The 18,031-nt window shown below is 26.2% G+C and overlaps 1 protein-coding gene across 1 annotated transcript in view; it reads left to right on the top strand.

Annotated features, from left to right (window-relative positions):
- The window catches only part of LOC117176894 (discoidin domain-containing receptor 2-like), a 559,289-nt gene that overhangs the window by 496,396 nt on the left and 44,862 nt on the right, over positions 1-18,031 (top strand). Inside the window, exons 12-13 of the mRNA XM_033367265.1 lie at positions 4,250-4,372; positions 9,124-9,233. Coding sequence (XP_033223156.1) covers positions 4,250-4,372; positions 9,124-9,233 — 233 coding nt within the window. The remainder of the gene's footprint in view (positions 1-4,249; positions 4,373-9,123; positions 9,234-18,031) is intronic.

Below are 18,031 nucleotides of genomic sequence, written 5' to 3'. Positions count from 1 at the left end.
AGTTTCAGCTCGATATTTTATTTACAAAAAAAGTTCTCAGGTTCAAAAAAACATTCAGTGAACTGAAAAACTGTGGTCGGTAATATAGGTATTTAGCTGTGTAACATGCCCTTAAACGAGAGATAATGAGTGATAATAGAGAATGTTTCTTGCGCTTTTCCATAATGTTATGTTCTTTAAAGCTATATTGCAAGAAATGTGGATAAAACAATATAATGATGAAGAAATTTCTTCTTAAGATTATTATTGTTAATTTACATACAAATCTAATGAACAAATGCAGTAATCAGGCATTTTTCGAAAGAAAAATTCATTTTTTCTATGTCAATTTTTTCTTTATTAGGAACTTTATGATAATTTTAACAAAATTCATAATTTGTTGATTAGTCTTATGATTTTTTAAAACAAATTTATTTTAAAAATGCATTATTCGGGCATTTGTCTGCAGAAAAATTCGTTTTTTTCAATGTCAGTCCTTTAATTTGGGAACTTCATGGAAATTGCAGCAACAATAATAACTAGCTGATAAATTTTATGATTTTTTAAAACAAATTTAATAAACAAAAGCATAAATAAGGAATTTGTCGACAGAAAAATTTCTTTTTTTCGATGATACCTTTTTTTTAATTGTAAACTTCAGGATAATTTCAGAAGAAGATCATAATTTTTTGATCAATTTGATGAGTTTTTAAAGCAATGTTATTCAACAAATGCATTATCAGGGCATCTGCCGACGGAAAAATTCTTTTTTTTCGTTTTCAGTCTTTTTAATTGTTACTTCATAATAATTTCAGAAAAATTCATGATTAATTGATGAATTTTACATTTGTTTAAAAACAAATTTAATGAACAAATGCATTATACTGAAGCTGCAACATTATTAAAAGAATGAAAGTAATAAAAAACTTAAACTGAAAGGACTCAGATTGAAAAAAAAGACTTTCGTCAACAAATACCCAAATAATGCATGTGCTTATTAAATTTATTTGGAATCTTTTCTCTTTTTTATTAATAATTTGTACAACAAAATATATTTGAACAAGTAAAACTGCTATTCTAGTCGAATTTTTTTACTGTAGAATCCGATTCCGGTATTTATTTTGAAAAAAAATTAATTTTGGAAAATTAATGGCATATTTAAATTCAGCGATGCTTCCAACTCCTCAAATCCTATCAGGTTTTTCTGTACCGTGGTCCAATTCCTTCGGTCTAGAAAAATGTTAAAAAGTCTTATATCAAAAAAAAAAATTTTCCTCCGACAGATGCCCCGAGAATACATTTGTTTATTAAAATTGTGTAAATAAAGTCATGATATTGATCACTAAATTATGAATCTTTTCTTAAATTATCATTACGCTTCAAATTAAAAAAATTGGGACCAAAAAAAAGAACTTTTCTTTCGACAAATGCCTTATCTGTGCAATTGTTTATTACATTTGTTTAAAAACTTTAAAAAATTTATAAACTGTAAATGCATGTTGCTGAAATTATGATGAAGTTCCGAACTGAAAGAACTGACAATAAGGAAAACGAATTTTTTGCCGACGAATGCCCGAATAATGCATTTGTTTATTAAATTTGTTCTTAAAAAAACATAAGATTAATCAAAAAATTATTAGATTTTCTAAAATTAGCATAAAGTTTTCAAAAAAAAAATGATATAGAAAAAAATAGCCTGTCGAAGAATGCCTGATGAATAAATTCGTTTATTAAATTTGCTTATATTATTAACAATAATAATCTCAAAAAGAAATTTCTTCTTCATTATATTGTTTGTATCCAACTTTCTTGCACTATAACTTTTAAAAAACGTAAAATTGTGGAAAATCGTTAAAAACAATGTTAGCAAATATTTTGTTTATACATTTTTTAAAAATTATTTGGTCCAATTTGGTCACCCTGATATTATGTATAATTTTCTAACCATTGTCCCTAATTGTTAAATTGTGAAACTTCTTTAATTTGATTTAGATTTTTTTTTCTTGAAATGAACCTGAGTTTTATCCCTCTATTGATTCAATTCTAAAAACAAGCTTTTTTTGTGGAAAAGGACGGTGAGAGTATTAATTTCAATTCAATTTATAAAAAACCTAAATAATTTTGATGCGTATCAATTATACGATGATTTGTTGAGTGAGTGAAATTTATTTTCAGGAAATTCCTGGATAGTTAAAGTTTAAAATTTTGTCATGCAATTTTACGAAGAACGAATTAGAACTTTTGTAATACACTGCCGGGCAAAAGTTTTAGGCCACCTCTTTTTTTATGACTGAATAAATTCTCTTAATTTTAATTATACCAGAGCTAAACAAATTTCTCTTGAAAAAATTTATTTTTTCCGAAATTCTGTATAAAATAAGCCCAGGGTGAAACCAATTTGTCCAGTTTTTAAGTAGATATTGCAAAAATAGTATAAATTTCAATTTTTTTTTTAGTTTTCCATAACTTCCGAAATAATCAACATTTTTCAATGTTCTTTGTCTCATTTTGAAGCTATTTTATCATTGTATCACAACAGTTTATAAGTATAAATTGTAAAAAAAAATTTTCGAATTGCAAGAAATTGAATTTGTAATAAAAAATTTGGAAAAATTTGAAAACATCTCATCTGTAGGAAAATAAGAATAAAAGTTAAATATATATTTTAAGGAAATTACATAGAAACTTTATAATTATATGTTTCATATATTTTACAAAAATATTTTTGCCGCCAAAAACAATATTGCAATTTTTCCAAATTTTTTGTTACAACTTCAAGTTCTTGCAATTCAGAAAGAAAATATTTACGATTTATACTCATAAGCTATTGTGATACGGTGAAAAAAGTTTCAAACTGAGTCCAAGAACATTGAAAAATTTTGACTATTTTGGAAGTTATTGAAAAATTAAGAAAGCATTGAAATTTACATTATTTTTGCAATATCCACTTAAAAAATAGCCAAATTGGCTTCACTCTAGGCCTATTTTACACGAAATTTCGAAAACAATCAACCTTTCCCGTGTAGGAATCCAATCAAGGATCCGGCCGGGTCCCAGCCGGATAGCCCCGCTTTAAACCAGGCGCTGGTCGGGGAACCCGGCCGGGATCTGGCTAAAAACGTTACGGTAAACTGGTCGGACCCCGGCTTCAATACCGGCCGGGATCCGGTCGGGTAATCCGGTCAAAATGCGGTTAAGAAATGTTGCTTCAGGCGAGAAATTGGTAACTTGTTTTTTCTTTTAAAGCTCATCGTTAAGATTACGGTGAACTTTAAAAGTCAAATCAAGTGAACCAACTCTGGCAAACAAATTGGAGTAGAATTTTATTCCCTGATGATAGAATCTCATAGCAATTTAGAAGCCACGTGGTGATTTAAGGTTAGGAAGAAAGAAAGTAAAAACTGTATACAGAAGACTATATTTTAATTTAAAATAATAATTATTCGCGCACTAAGTGGGTAATTCAAACTAATTACTGAAATAAGGTTTATTTTAACTACGAGTCTCGATTTTATTTGCAAAGTTCGAAGAGACGACGCGACGTGAGTGCAAGGAGTATTCTCGTTCCAGGTGCAAAACTGAAAATTACTGAGTGTCTATGCAGACGACAGACACGACAGGCGCTATATATGGCGGTAAATTTAAAATTGTACAAGCTAAACATTGTCTGAATATAGAGAAGTTTATAAAAATTGTATCATTTCTGTTGTTGCACATAGCAGAATCGATAACATTTTAATTTAAAATGTTAAATTATTTGAAAAAAATTAATGTTTTTTTAAGAATTTAAAAAAGCTCATTTTTGTTTCACTGATCTAATAAATTTTTAAATTATAATTTTCAAATAATAATTAATCTAGCATCCATAATTACGTCTTTGATAATATCACGACTCTTAAAAAATGTGAAATTTTTACAAAAACATTAACCTGATCAGTGCCCGTCCGGCTCCCGCCCGGTTCCTGTCCATGAAACCCAGCCAGGGTAGCCCGGCCAGGATCCGACCAGAAACCTTGTTGCATTAGGGCCAACCGGGGAAATTTTTACACGAGATTCAAAGAGAAATTTTTTTAGCTATGGTATAATTAAAATTAAGAGAATTTAATCAGTCGTAAAAAAAGAGGTGGCCTGAAACTTTTTCACGGCAGTGTATGCTAATGGCTTTTTAAACAGGAGTTCCTGGCAAGATTATAAAAATAAGAAGCTAAAAAAATTATCTTAAAATTCACCACTTAATGGGCTTTTTATATGCTTTTAATTATTTTTTCAGTCACCAACACAACAAGATGTTCTTTCCGCCTTGAAGAAACGCCTGGAACAAACAAGCGTGCCGATCTTCCCACGACATAGGCTTCGCATGTTGTCGAAACTCGCCGAAGGCGCCTTTGGATCGGTATGGAACACTAATTTTTATATTACAAGCTCTTATTTATCACTTAAGAAAGTTAATTTTCATCTTTCGATGCTTTCTAGTAGTTTATAACCTATTGTTTTACAAAAAAATATATATATCTGCACTTTTCTCGACTTCAATCAGGTTAATCATTTTTTACCCACTCAGGAATTGAGAGGAATAAAATTACGAGAATAATATTAATGATGAATTTCGAAATTTTTACGATTCGTCTAGACAAATAATCTTTTGATAAATGAGAAAAAAAATTTCTTGACTCGTATTTTTTACCGCAATTTCTGCTGCTGGGTGTCTAGTCAAATCCAGAAATAAATTCCTCACAATTCACGACCCAGAAATTAGCTCTGCATATACATTTGATATTCCTACCTTGAATAAAAAATGTTGTTGACATTTATTATAAAAAAACTCAAAGTCCTATCGAAAAACTGAATATAGTTCAGGAGTCATCTGGGCAATATCTCCAGTTATTTTTAAAAATTTGTTTCAAGAATTAATTATTTAAACAATTATATTGTTTATAATTTTTAGGAATTTATTTAACAATTTTGGTAAACAATTAAGAGTTACTAACTCCAACATTACATACCTTGACGTGCCATAAATGAAAAAAATTTGGAACAATTCGAAAAAATTAGTTTAGACATTAGCTTGACCCCCTCCACGCACACAACTTTACGATATTCCATGGAACTTATCAATTTCATAGTTTAAACTTTATTATAAATAAAACTAAAAATCCTATCGGCTTTTAGTTTTTATGCGAATACTTAAGATTTCAAAATATTTTTAACAAAATTTTTATATTTGAAGAATTCGAAGAACGAATTTAGAATTGTTTTAGCATTTTGAAATTTGTAAGAGAATAAACAAATTTTCTGATGATTTTTAGGATAATTTGTAAATTTTTTTTATGAAAAAGTAATTTAAATTTTTTCAAATGTTTTCAAAAATTGGCAAAAAAGTGCCTGATATATTGTAAGTTAAGTTTTTTAAGATTTTTTCTAAATTTACAAACAGAGAATACCATTTTTAAAATTTTGCAGAAAAAAAATATAGGAAAACTTCCAATGAGTTTAGAAAAATATTTATAAGTTTTATAATGAGTCAAAAATAATTTTAAACTTCGAGATATTTAAAAAAATGTACAGGAAATTACAGATTTTTGAATATTTCAAACAACGAATTTAAAATTAGTTTGAGAATTTTTAAAGGTTTCGAGAGAAGAAATTTTTTTTTAAGATTTCTAATTAAATTATAAATTATTTTTTAAAATAAATTTAAAAGTTTTTTAAGCATTTCAAAACATTTACATAAGTGGCGAAAAAATCTAACAGATATGAACGTATTTTTTTTTAATTGTTTAGGATTTTAAAGAATTCAAAGAAAAATTTTAATCAGTTTAGAAGATATCATTTAGAAGTTTAAAAAAAATTGAAACCTAATTTTTAATTTTAAAAGGGGTGATATTTTTTTTTAACAAAAGGTAGATTTCGGAAGGTCTTGGAAAAAAACTTTCAAGCTTCTGAAGGATTTTTAAAGGTTTCAAGATAATAAAAAAAAGGTTCTTAAGATTCCTGGAAAAACATAAAATGATATTTATTCAAGAAAAATAATTTAAAGATTTCCAAAGAAAATTTCAACGCTTTTTGGCAATTATAAAACGTTTAAATCAAATAACAAAACATTGCTAACGATTCATCTTAAAATTTTAAATATTCTTTTTTTAATTAATTTTTAAAGACAATTTAAAAAACTTTAGAATACTTTAAAAGATATCTAAAAATGTTTTGTAAAAAAATCTGGAAGATTTTAAGGCAATTCTTTGGATTTTTGAAAATTTTTCACAATGTTAGGAATAATTCAAGTCAGATTAAAACATATTTAGAATTTTTTAATGTTTTCAAGAATTTAAAATATTTTCAAACTTTGAAAGATTTTTTAATGTTTATAAAATATTTTTTAATTTCTTAAAAACTAACTATTTCTTCCAAAATAGTTTTTTAAAAGTATATGGTGAGTAGAAGATATTTCAAGAGACTTAAAATAATATATACAGGATTCCAATTATTTAGGTTTTGGATTCATAAATTAATAGTGATTAATAATAATTACTTTTTTAATAATCGAAGGACTTTTAAACTTGAGAAAAATTAAAAAATTTAGATTCATGGACATTCTATTGTTTTGCTACTTCCCTTAGGAATTAATTATTAATTTACTTGAGTGATTAATTATTGACCGTAGAATTAATTTTTTTCTAAAAGTTCAGTTTTTCATTAAAAATTACCACTATTTCTTTATTGGAATGTTTATCAATTTTGTTTAATTAATTTGTAATGATTTCAACAAATTGTTCTTTCTTAAATAATTTAAAAAAAAGTTATTTTCTTTAAAATAAAAATGATAACTTTTGGTCTAGTGAATTACTTTTTAATATTGGCTCATTCATTTTTAAATATGCTTGTTTAATTAGTTTGTAATGGTTTCAACAAATTGTTTTTTCTTAAATAATTTTTAAAAATGTTATTTTTTTAAAAATAAAAATGATAACTTTTGGTCTAGTGAATTACTTTTTAATATTTTCTCGTTCATTTTTAAATATGTAAACAAATTCCATTTTCCAAAAAAAAAATTTCTTGAAAAATTCGTCGAACTGGCAGTTTATTACTGGAAAATATTTTTAAATAAATTTATGTTATTAACGATAATAAACTGCCAGTTGGACGAAGTTTTAGAAAAAAAACACATTTTTTGTCAAATGGAATTTTTTCACATAATTTAAAAATTATTAACCCTTAACCGGCACACTTCCTGTATGGAACGTAAAGGTCACACTGGGTCAGATGGACTCACTAGCTTTGAGTCCTTACTGCAACAAGAGAATGCATTTTTTCGGGCTGTAAAATATTCATGTATTTTGTTCAACTCTTAAAAATTAAGAACGAATAGTTTTGAAATAGATATAAATAAACTACAATAGTTTATGGATTTAAAATTGGTAGAGCAAATTTAAAATACCGTTTTTTACAGAAAATAAGTTAACATTCTCAATTTTGATTATTTTGTACCAAAACTGAACTGCTTGCTCTTTTAATGACAAGCTTTCAAACAAAAATTAAAGTAATAGTGTTAGCCAATGTTGTTAAATATTCCACTAGAGTAACAGGCATAATTTTTATTTAAAACAAAAATCGAAAAAAAATTATTTAAACAAATGCAATTTGTTCAAACAATTACAAATTAATTAGCCAATGTTGACAAAAATTCCACTGAAGAAATAGTAATAATTTTTAATAAAAAAAGGAATTTTTAAAATAAAAAATATTCAAACAAATTCTATTTATTTTAGTTGAACATTAATGAACCAATGTTAGTAAATATTTCACTAAACCAAGAGTATTATTTTTAGAAAAAAATCGAATTTCCGGACAAAAAAATATTTTAAAAAAATGTAATTTGTTTAAATAATTGAAAACTAGTTAACCAATATTGAGAAACATTCCACTAGACCAATAAAAATAATTTTAAGTAATAAAAAGATGAGAATAAGTTCTCAAAATGTCGCTTTCATGAAGAATTGACATTTGTGGTTTTGAGGATTATTTCAGGGACTCGTGGGAGTGTCTTATTGCTATCAAACTCATATGTCTGATACATAAAATTCTTCGTTCAATAATTCTCAACAAGCCTCAATACTTTCCTGAAACATTTTCCCAAACCCTAAAAAATTATTCAAAAAACCCAAAAAAGTTATTTTCCCCATGCACTTTACATGGGAAACTTCAAGTCAAAACCGGGACCTGTTAAAATTAAAAAAAAAATTAATAGACAATTTTTTTTGAGCTTTTGAATGAAATAGGGTGCTCTTTGCTCCCTAGCATATAAAAAAAATTTGCCATTCATTTTTGGACCACCCTAATGTACAATATTAGATAATTACCCTCGTGAAAAAAAATACCATCTAAAGACCACGGTTTCGGATTTTTCATAAGGGTTTATTCTAGATACTGATATACAATTTTTCAGGTTTAATAATAACACTCTTGAAATACACTAAAAAATGTTTTATTCATTTTATACACTTTTTAGGCACAAAAACTTCAGTCAAAAGCAGCGCCTCGAAAAGTAGGTAGATGCGGCTTGTTGAAAAAATCTCGGAACTGGGACATCAGAAAAAGAAAAATCAATAAGTTTTAGGTTCATTATTACAATTGCTATGTCCCCTATAAATCTTTTTAAGTTACGTGCAAAAATAACAAAATGGCGGCCAAGAAACAAAAACTTTGAACCACAATTTTTTGTCACTATTTTGTTATTTTTGCACGTATATTAAAAAATATATAGGAGACATAACTATTGTCATTTTTAACCTAAAACTTTTTGACTTTTCAGTTTCAGATGTATTTGAAGCGTGTATTTATTATGCCTAACAAATCCTATATCAATATCATCATCAATAATCTCGTAAAAATTTAAAAAATTAGCGTTTTCTTCGGAGTTATTAACGAGAATGACCCCTCAAACAATCATATTCTTGTACCCAGAAGACTTGTTGAACCTGGCAGTAAAAAAGGTATAAATTTTACTGAGGGGTGCATACCAGAAAAATAATAAACCTTCTTTGAATCTAGTCTGAAATCGGTATTCAGTTGAAATTTTTTTCGCGAGGGTATAAACTTGAGTGAAAAATTCCTCGATAGCTAAATTCTTTTAAAAAAAACTATTAGGTGTACGTGGCGGAAGCAGAGGGAATTCCGGAATACGGCACCACAACTACCCTTGGAAAGAGACTCGTAGCCGTCAAGTTTTTACTACCAGAAGCAAGTGAGAAGGAAAAGTAAGTATATATTCGACAACCTTACAATAACTCAGTGAAACACTCGTATTTTTCAATTCATGTAATGTTGTTCTTTTAGGAAATTTAAAATTTAAAAAATTAAATTTGAAAAAAATTTGTCTAAAATTTTCTCTATTCCCGATGGGCACAAAACCATGAAAATCCCCAGAACGTCCTCGGAACGTTCCTAGGACATACTATCTTAGTCCAATGAAGGTCAAAATTTAAAAAATTTAGGTGAGATGAAAATAAAATATAAAATCCTATTTAACGTCCAATAAGCAAGTAAATGTGCAGAATTCCTGAAAATAAAACCAAGAATCCAACGACCCAAGTTGGACAAGCACCATAAAACGTTCCTATTGAAATTTAAAAAAAGATTAAAAATGTTCTTAAAAATAAAGTAAAAAAAATAAAATGCAAAAATTGCACTTGACTCTTGGGTGTCAGGGAAAAAGCATCGTAGTTTCATTGCTGTTCCTGCCTGCTCGATTTTTTTTTGTCTTTTTAAGTGTTCTGTATGAGTATCGAAACGTTGTTGATTATTTTTTACAATTGTTTTTTGATTGTTTTTTGATAATTATAATAATAAAAAAACAAAAGAAATAAAATGAGAAAGAACGGGATTTGGTTGGTTGCCTTCTCATTTTTCTTTCCTCTATTTTATTTTTGTCCAAAAAGGGACTTTTTTCGTTTCTTCATTATGGAATTTCGTATCTTTTTTCGAATTTCAATAGGAACATTTTATGGTGATTGTCCCAACTTGTTCTTTGAATTCTTAGTCTAATTTTCAGAAACTATAGGTCAGCTCTTGAATGTGGCTAAATCGACCATCTTGAGAAGGTTAATTCAAGAATAATCGACAATCTCAGAAAGTCGACTCGATCGTCTCGGACCGTCGTCTCAGTTATTTCAAGCTGTCTGAGCCGATCATCATGAAGGGTCGATTTGGACATCTCGGAGGGTCGATCTGATTTTCTCAAACATTCGACTGGGTCGTATTTAATGTCGATTCAATTACTTAAGACCATAAAAATTTAAAATGTTCAAATTTAGTAATTTATTTTAAAGTAAAAAATGCCTTTTCCAATTTAAAATATGGCTTTTTAACAAAATACTAGAATTTTCAAGAACATAATTGAATTTTTAACATAATAGTTGAATATTCCATCTAAAAAGACAAATTCCCAAAGAAAAAATCTCATAGTTTATATTTTATTCAAAAAGGAATGAAATTTAAGAAAAAAAGAAAAGAATTTTAAACCCAAAAAGACGAATTTCCAACGAATAAAGATTTTCACTAAAAAAATAAACAAAATTTTATCTAAATTATTAAACATTCAAGCCAGAAGACACATTTTCTTTACAAATATTGAGTTTTCAAACGAAAAATAAAACTTCATCAAGAAATTAATTTTCCACAAAACTGATGATTTTTTACCCAACAACATTATATTTCAAACTAAAAAATTATTTTTTACCTAAAAAAGGCGAATTTTCAACTAAAAACTATCAAAATTAAAAAAATGGAACACTGACATTTTTTGTTAAAAAATTAATTTTAAACAAAAAAAAAGTATTTTGAACTGAACAGTTATATTTTCAACCAGACATAAGCCTTTAATAAAGAAATAAATTTTTAACAGTGTAGTTTAACTTTCACCCAAATATTTGAATTTTCAATCAAAAAAGATTAATTTTCAACCAAATAATTGAACTTTCAACGAAAGAGATGAATTTCCAACTTAAAATTTTAATCTTTTACAAAAAAATTGATTTCTTAATAAAGCGATTCTACCAAATCTTCCAAACAAATTAATTGAATATTCATTCGAAGAAGAATGAATTTTAACCAAAAATTTGTATTTTTAATTTTAAAAAAATGAAATTTCTTCTGTAACAGATGAAGTTTTAAATAAAAAATAAATAATTTTAAAAAAATTGTGGAATTTTCTGTTAACAAAGATTTTAGTCGAGATTTCACGATCAAAATATAAATTTTTAAACAAAAAATAATTTTTCACCAAAAACATTAAATTTTCAATTAAAAACCCAATTTTTAATCAAAAAGAATGACTTTTGAACAAAATTATTTAATTATCTGCCCAATAGTTTCACTTTTATAAAAAAAATATGAAATTTCTCTCGAAGCAGAAAATTTTTTAATTGCAAAAAGAAGTTAAGTTTTCAGCCAAAAAACATGCCAGTAGACTCTTTAAGATTACAAAAAAAATGGATTTTTGTTAACAAAAAATTAGTTTTTACAACAAAAATTGAAATTTTAATCCAAAAAGTCAAACTTTTTCATCCAAAAAGGAAGAATTTCTAACAAAATAGTTGAATTCTCTACCAAATAGTTGCATTTTTATCTAAAAAAGGATTAAATTTTGTACTAAAACAGATGAATTTGTAATAAAAAACGACACATTTTTTTATAAGTGGAACTTTCATCCAGAAAATATTTCAGTTTATTTTTCAACGCCAAAATATGACTTTCAAACAAAAATTAAATTTTTTACGAAATATTTAAATTTTCAAAAAAATAGTATAATAGGTTAATTTATAACCGAGCAACTGTATTTTTAAATCAAAAAAAGATGTAATTTCTGCTAAAGCAGTTGCATATTAAAATCAAGAAGAAAAACTTAAAAAAAAGAGTTGAATTTTCAACCGAAAAGTTACATTTTTACTCAGGAAAGATGAAATTTCTCCTCAGACAAATGAGTTAAACAAAAAACTTTTAAAAAATAGTTCAATTTTCATTTAAAGAAAATTCTAGTTCACTTTCTAGCATGAAAATAAGAATGCTAAACAATATGCAACAAAAATTGATGTCTTTTTAAGAAAATTATTAAATTTTCAACCAAAGAATAAAATTGATAAATGAATGGATAATCTTCAAAAGAAAGTTGTTGCGAATTTTCAAAGTTCTAATCTGAAAATATTTCATTTTTAAAGTTTTTAACTTGTCCTATTTTCGAAATTTCAGTCTTAAATTATTCAGATTCGAGATTCTTCAATTCAAAAAAATATTGTTTAATTTTAAACGCTTTGAATTGGAAATGATACAATTTCAACTCCTGTCTAATAAAATTGCCAATTTAAAAAAATTGTAACCTGAAATTTTTCAATTTGAAACGGTTTCAATTCTACATAGTAAAGTTTTAGTTTCTTTGAATTTTAAATGATCAAATTTTCAAAATTGTATTTGAAAAATATTTTCTTCTTAACGTTTTCAACTTAGCCTATTTTCGAAACTATTATATGTAAAATAAAATTATATCATTTTATAAGCTTTAAGTTAGAAATGATACAATTTCATATCTTTTCTAATAAAATTGTCAAATTTTCAAAATTTATTCCAAAAGTGTACAATTTGGAACGCTTTTAATTATAAATAATACACACAAATATTTGAAGCAATTGTTCAACCATAATCTAAAAAGTAATACTAAACACTCAATGCTTGAATACTGAAACTACAATACTTAAATGTTTACAAACGTCGCTTGCCAGCTGATTTTGTGCTTTGTGATCCGTCCTAAAAAAATATTCCCTAGAAAAAGTAAATAATCAATTACCATCCATGCAAAAAAATTCATATTTATCTACTTGAAAATGACCCGCAACAAAAATTCACTTCTGTTCTTTCATTGTTATTTTTTTTAACTATCTAAGACTAATTTATAACAAAATAGATGAATTATCTACCCAACAGTTGAATTTTTATCTTATCTAGTATACAGGATAAAGTTTTAACTAAACATGGCGTAGTTAAATTTTTTGATTAAAAAATAATAATTTAAACAATAAAAATGGATTTTCAACCAATTTCTTCAATATTTAACGGAACAGATAAATTATTTACTTAGAAGATTACTGTTCTACAAAAAAAGTCTAATTTTGAACAAAATACATAATCTTTCAAAAAAATATTTAATTTTAACTAATTTGAAATTTCAAATAAAAAATATTAATTTTTTACCAAAAATGTAATAGTCTTATTGTCAGTTGAAAAGATTAATTTTCAACCAAACATAAAACAAATTTTCATCAAAATAGTTAAATTTTTAACCAAAAAGATGAAGCTTCAACAAAAAGAAACTAAATTTTAAAAATATTCTCAATCAAAAAGTAGAAATATCAACAAACAACGATAATTTTCTACCCAAAATACAATTTTTTAACTAAATATATTAATTTTCTACCAAGTAGTTGAATTTTCAACTAAAATATTGAATTTTTGAGCAAGAAAATTAAAATTTTATAAAAAAATACGTTTTTCAAACTTATCAAATATATGAAAAAGTTTTAACCAGACATGGAATAATTTAATTTCTCGATAAAATAAATGTTAGCAAACAAAAACCAATTATTAATAAGGTTATCGAATTTTTAACCGAAAATATAAATTGTCGACCAAAAATTTTTAAACAAAAAGTTGAACTTCCAACTAAAAACGACCAATTTTTAACCAAATAATTTAATTTTCACCTGAAATGGATAAATTTTTTACCAAAACCTAGAACTAAAAATTTAATTTTTAGAAAAATATTTGCATTTGAACAAATTAATAGAATTTTTAATTAACCTGAATGAATTACGAATCAATAATATAATAGTAGCCTGTTTAATAAAACAAAAAAGAACTCTCACCCAAAAAGTTGGATTTTATTTTTAAATTGAAGTTTTCTACCCCCCCCCCCCCCCCCCCCCCCCTTAACTTGTAAACTAGCATATGGTAAGTAGCACCAGGCCTGGAGTCATTCTCCTTGGTCAGATTCTGTATTTGTTCTACGTACAATTTCGTTTTCCAATTCAGCCAACTTCTACTGAATATATTATACATTATAACCAACAACATTTTGTTGGGTTTTTCTTAAAAAAGTTTCAATTTTAAACAGAATTAAGAAATACAATTCAAGTTTAAGCTAAATCGATTGATGCTAGAATTACCAGTGATTACTGAAATAATGATTTGTTTTCATATCAAAATAACTCCCCTAAAATATTTGTGCAACAAAATTTTTTCTCAAGTTATTAACAATCAAAGTTCTTGCTCTTTTTTAAAAAAATGGATTACTCGTGAACGTTTCATCGAAATTAAATAATTGAGTTATGAACAGTTTTGTTGTGAAGTAAATTTCACGCTTAAAAATTGTTTGATGGTAAAAAAACGAATTTTCAACTAAAATGATGAATCTTCATGAAAAAATTAATTTTTAATCAAGCGGTTAAGCTTTACACCGGGTATAGTTAATTTTTTAATCAAAAAGATGAATTTTCAACAAAAGTGATCGATTATCAACTAAGAAAATCGATTTTCAACCAAAATTTGAATGGTACAGTTTTCATTTTAAAATAATTATTTAATAAAATAACAATATTATCAACATAGTTCACTTTTCCACAAAATAGATGAATTTTTAACAAACAGAATAAAGCTACATAAAAAAATGATTTTTTTTAATGTGGATCAACTTTCAGCCAAGAAATAGGGGAACAATTGGAGAATAAATAATTTGAATAAAATTATCGCTTGTATCATATTGAGTACAACATGAAACGAATTTTCAACTAAAATGATAAATCTTCATGAAAAAATGAATTTTTAATCAAGCGGTTTAACTTTCTACCGGGTATAGTTGATTTTTTGATTAAAAAGATGAATTTTCAACCAAGAAGATTAATTTTCTTCTAAAAAATACGAATTTTCAACAAAATAAATCCATTAACTACTAAAAAAATCGATTTTTAACCAAAAGTTGAATGGTTAAGTTTTGAGTTAAAAATATGATTTTAAGAAAATAATAATATAAAAATATTTCAATTTTCCACAAAATAGATGAATTTTCAATTTAAAAAATGAAGCATTATTTAAACAAAAATGATTTTTTTTATAAAGTGGGTCAACTTTAAACAAAGAAATAGGGGAACAATTGGGTAATAAATTATTTTAAATAAAATTTTCGTGGGTATCATATTAAGTACAATATGAAACATATTTTAAACTTTAATGATAAATGTTTATAAAAAATGCATTTTTAATCAAGCGGTTCAACTTTCAACCAAGGATAGGTATTTTTGATCAAATAGATTAATTTAAAACCAAGGAAATTAATTTTCCACTAAAAAATAATAAGGTGGTTTAATTTTTAATTAATCATAGATAAATTTTAAACTAAAGAAATGAATCGTCAACCAAACATATTTCCATAACAAAAATTCAATTGTCTAATTATCATTGAAAAGATTAGTTTTTAATTTAAAAAAATTAATTTTCAAAAAAAAATTAATTTTCCCTACAAAAAGATGAATTTTTAACTGAACTAATAAAGCTTCAGCGCAAAAACTGAATTTTTTATAAAATAGTTTGATCTTCAACAAAGTATAGTGAATTTTTCAACCAACAAGATTAATTTTCTACCAGAAAAGTATTTTTTAACCAATCGGTTCACACATTCAACCTAGTAATTGAATTTTAAACCAAAAAAGATGAATTTTCAATTTCAGAAAATTTAGTAGTTGGTATTTAAAATAATGGAGATTTTTAATTTAAATACCAACTACTACATTTTTTTATTGAAAATTCATATTTTTTGGTTGGAAACGCAACTATTAGGTTGAATGTTTGAACCGATTTGTTAAAAAAATACTTTTTTTGTAGAAAATTAATCTTATTGGTTGAAAATTTCACTATACTTTGTTGAAGATTAAACTATCGCGTCCGAACGTGCTCGACCAGCGCTGGAGGTTGGAGCACGGTCACAAAAAGTTCAATAACTTTTGAACTACTGTAAAATACAAACTTTTTTTTCGACAAAATTTTCAAAAGAGATTGTAGAATCCATTGTTACGTTGAAGAATTTTTTCACAGGCGGGGAAGTTTTATTAATTTTCGATTGTTTAAAACAAGCGATTATTGAAACAATAAAAAAATATTTTTTACTACCAAAAAAATGTTTTTCCTACGGTATACTTCTGTACAAAAATGTTCATAACTCAAATATTGAATTTCGATGAACCGTTCGCAAGTAATCCATTATTGAATAAAAAAAGATCAAGAACTTTGATTGTTAATAATTTTTTTTTTAATTTTGCAAAAATATTTTAGGGGAGTTTATACTTATTGAAAATAGGTACTTACAGAATAAGATCCTTTAATTAAATCCTCAGCAGATGCACGCACTGTTCACAGGATTATTATAGTGTAAAAACTTTATTTTCTTGACGGATATCACCTCTGCATTGTGGTCAGGTCACCTTTAAATTTTCACGTCCTTGATTGACGCGCAAAAATCAAGAAACTGACCATACCCAATAGCTTATCTGCTCCTTTTTGGTTGGTCAAAATGGGTTGAAAAAATATTTTCGTATTGACCATCCTTGATAGTTAGTCTGATGTCCTTATAAAAGTCAGACTGGCTATAAAATGAGAGTATTTTTAACTATGTCGAAAAAAAATGGAAAGAAATGTTCGACCATCTAGAAGGACTGTCTGACTCTCTCAATTTTGACCCTCTAATTTTAACCCTCTAATTTTGACCCTCTAATTTTGACCCTCTAATTTTGACCCTCTAATTTTGACCCTCTAATTTTGACCCTCTAATTTTGACCCTCTAATTTTGACCATCCATTTTTCTCCGTAAAACTTCAATACTGATCACGGAACACTTTTTGCTCGCCATTAACTCAAGTAAAGCTGGAGCTCCTTCAGAGATGTCTTACTTAGCCTGATAGCAAAATTTGAACAATATAATGGATACTTTCTGTGAGAGTATAAATTATCCATCATGTCCTTTTGAATCCTGTTGAAAGTCTCCCTCTTTATCCTCTGGATTCAGCTCTAGTCCGACTTTAGGCCGCAAGATACGGCGGTTATTTCCGTTCCTATCTTAGCTTAGACATCAAAAAAGGTCTCTTCGATTCTTTGAAAGTAAGGATTTGCATACAATGAGTAGATCGTACTTGGATGACAAAACTTCCTTCCTCGAGACTTCTCGCATATGTCATACCAATTGGTTCCTGCAGACAAACCGTTTCGCCAAGATTGCAATCTGAAAATTTATATAAGAATCGCAGAAAAATATGCGCATTCTGATATTCGCAAAGCATGCACATTACATCCAGAAAAAAGTTTTTTCAATTCAAAAAAGGTTTCTTTGAATCAAAGAAATATATGCATTGCTGCTATTTTGACTGAAATCTTTTTTAAATTGAAACATACTTTGCTATATTCAACCAAAATTTATTAAAATCGAAGACAAATTTGTTTATATTATTGAAATTTTAATCCTTAAAGTCAAATTTTTTGAACCAAAAAAGGAAGAATTTTTAACAAAATAGCTGAATTCTCTACCAAATCGTTGCATTTTGATCTAAAAAGGATTAAATTTTGTACTGAAACAGATAAATTTGTAATAAAAAACTAAATATTTTTTTTTAAAGTGGAACTTTCATCCAGAAAAGGTTTCAGTTTATTTTTCAGCACCAAAATATGAATTTCAAACAAAAAATAAACTTTTTACGAAATATTTAAATTTTCAAAGAATAGTATAAAATAGTATAAAAATAGTTATAATCGAAGAACTGTATTTTTAAATCAAATGAAGATGTAATTTATACTTTGCTATATTCAACCAAAATTTATTAAAATCGAAGACAAATTTGTTTATATTATTGAAATTTTAATCCATAAAGTCAAATTTTTTGAACCAAAAAAGGAAGAATTTTTAACAAAATAGTTGAATTCTCTACCAAATCGTTGAATTTTGATCTAAAAAAGATTAAATTTTGTA

The sequence above is a fragment of the Belonocnema kinseyi genome, chromosome 7 (genome assembly GCF_010883055.1).
Source record: "Belonocnema kinseyi isolate 2016_QV_RU_SX_M_011 chromosome 7, B_treatae_v1, whole genome shotgun sequence".
Lineage (NCBI taxonomy): Eukaryota > Metazoa > Arthropoda > Insecta > Hymenoptera > Cynipidae > Belonocnema > Belonocnema kinseyi.
This window is presented reverse-complemented; position numbering and strand designations above follow the sequence as displayed.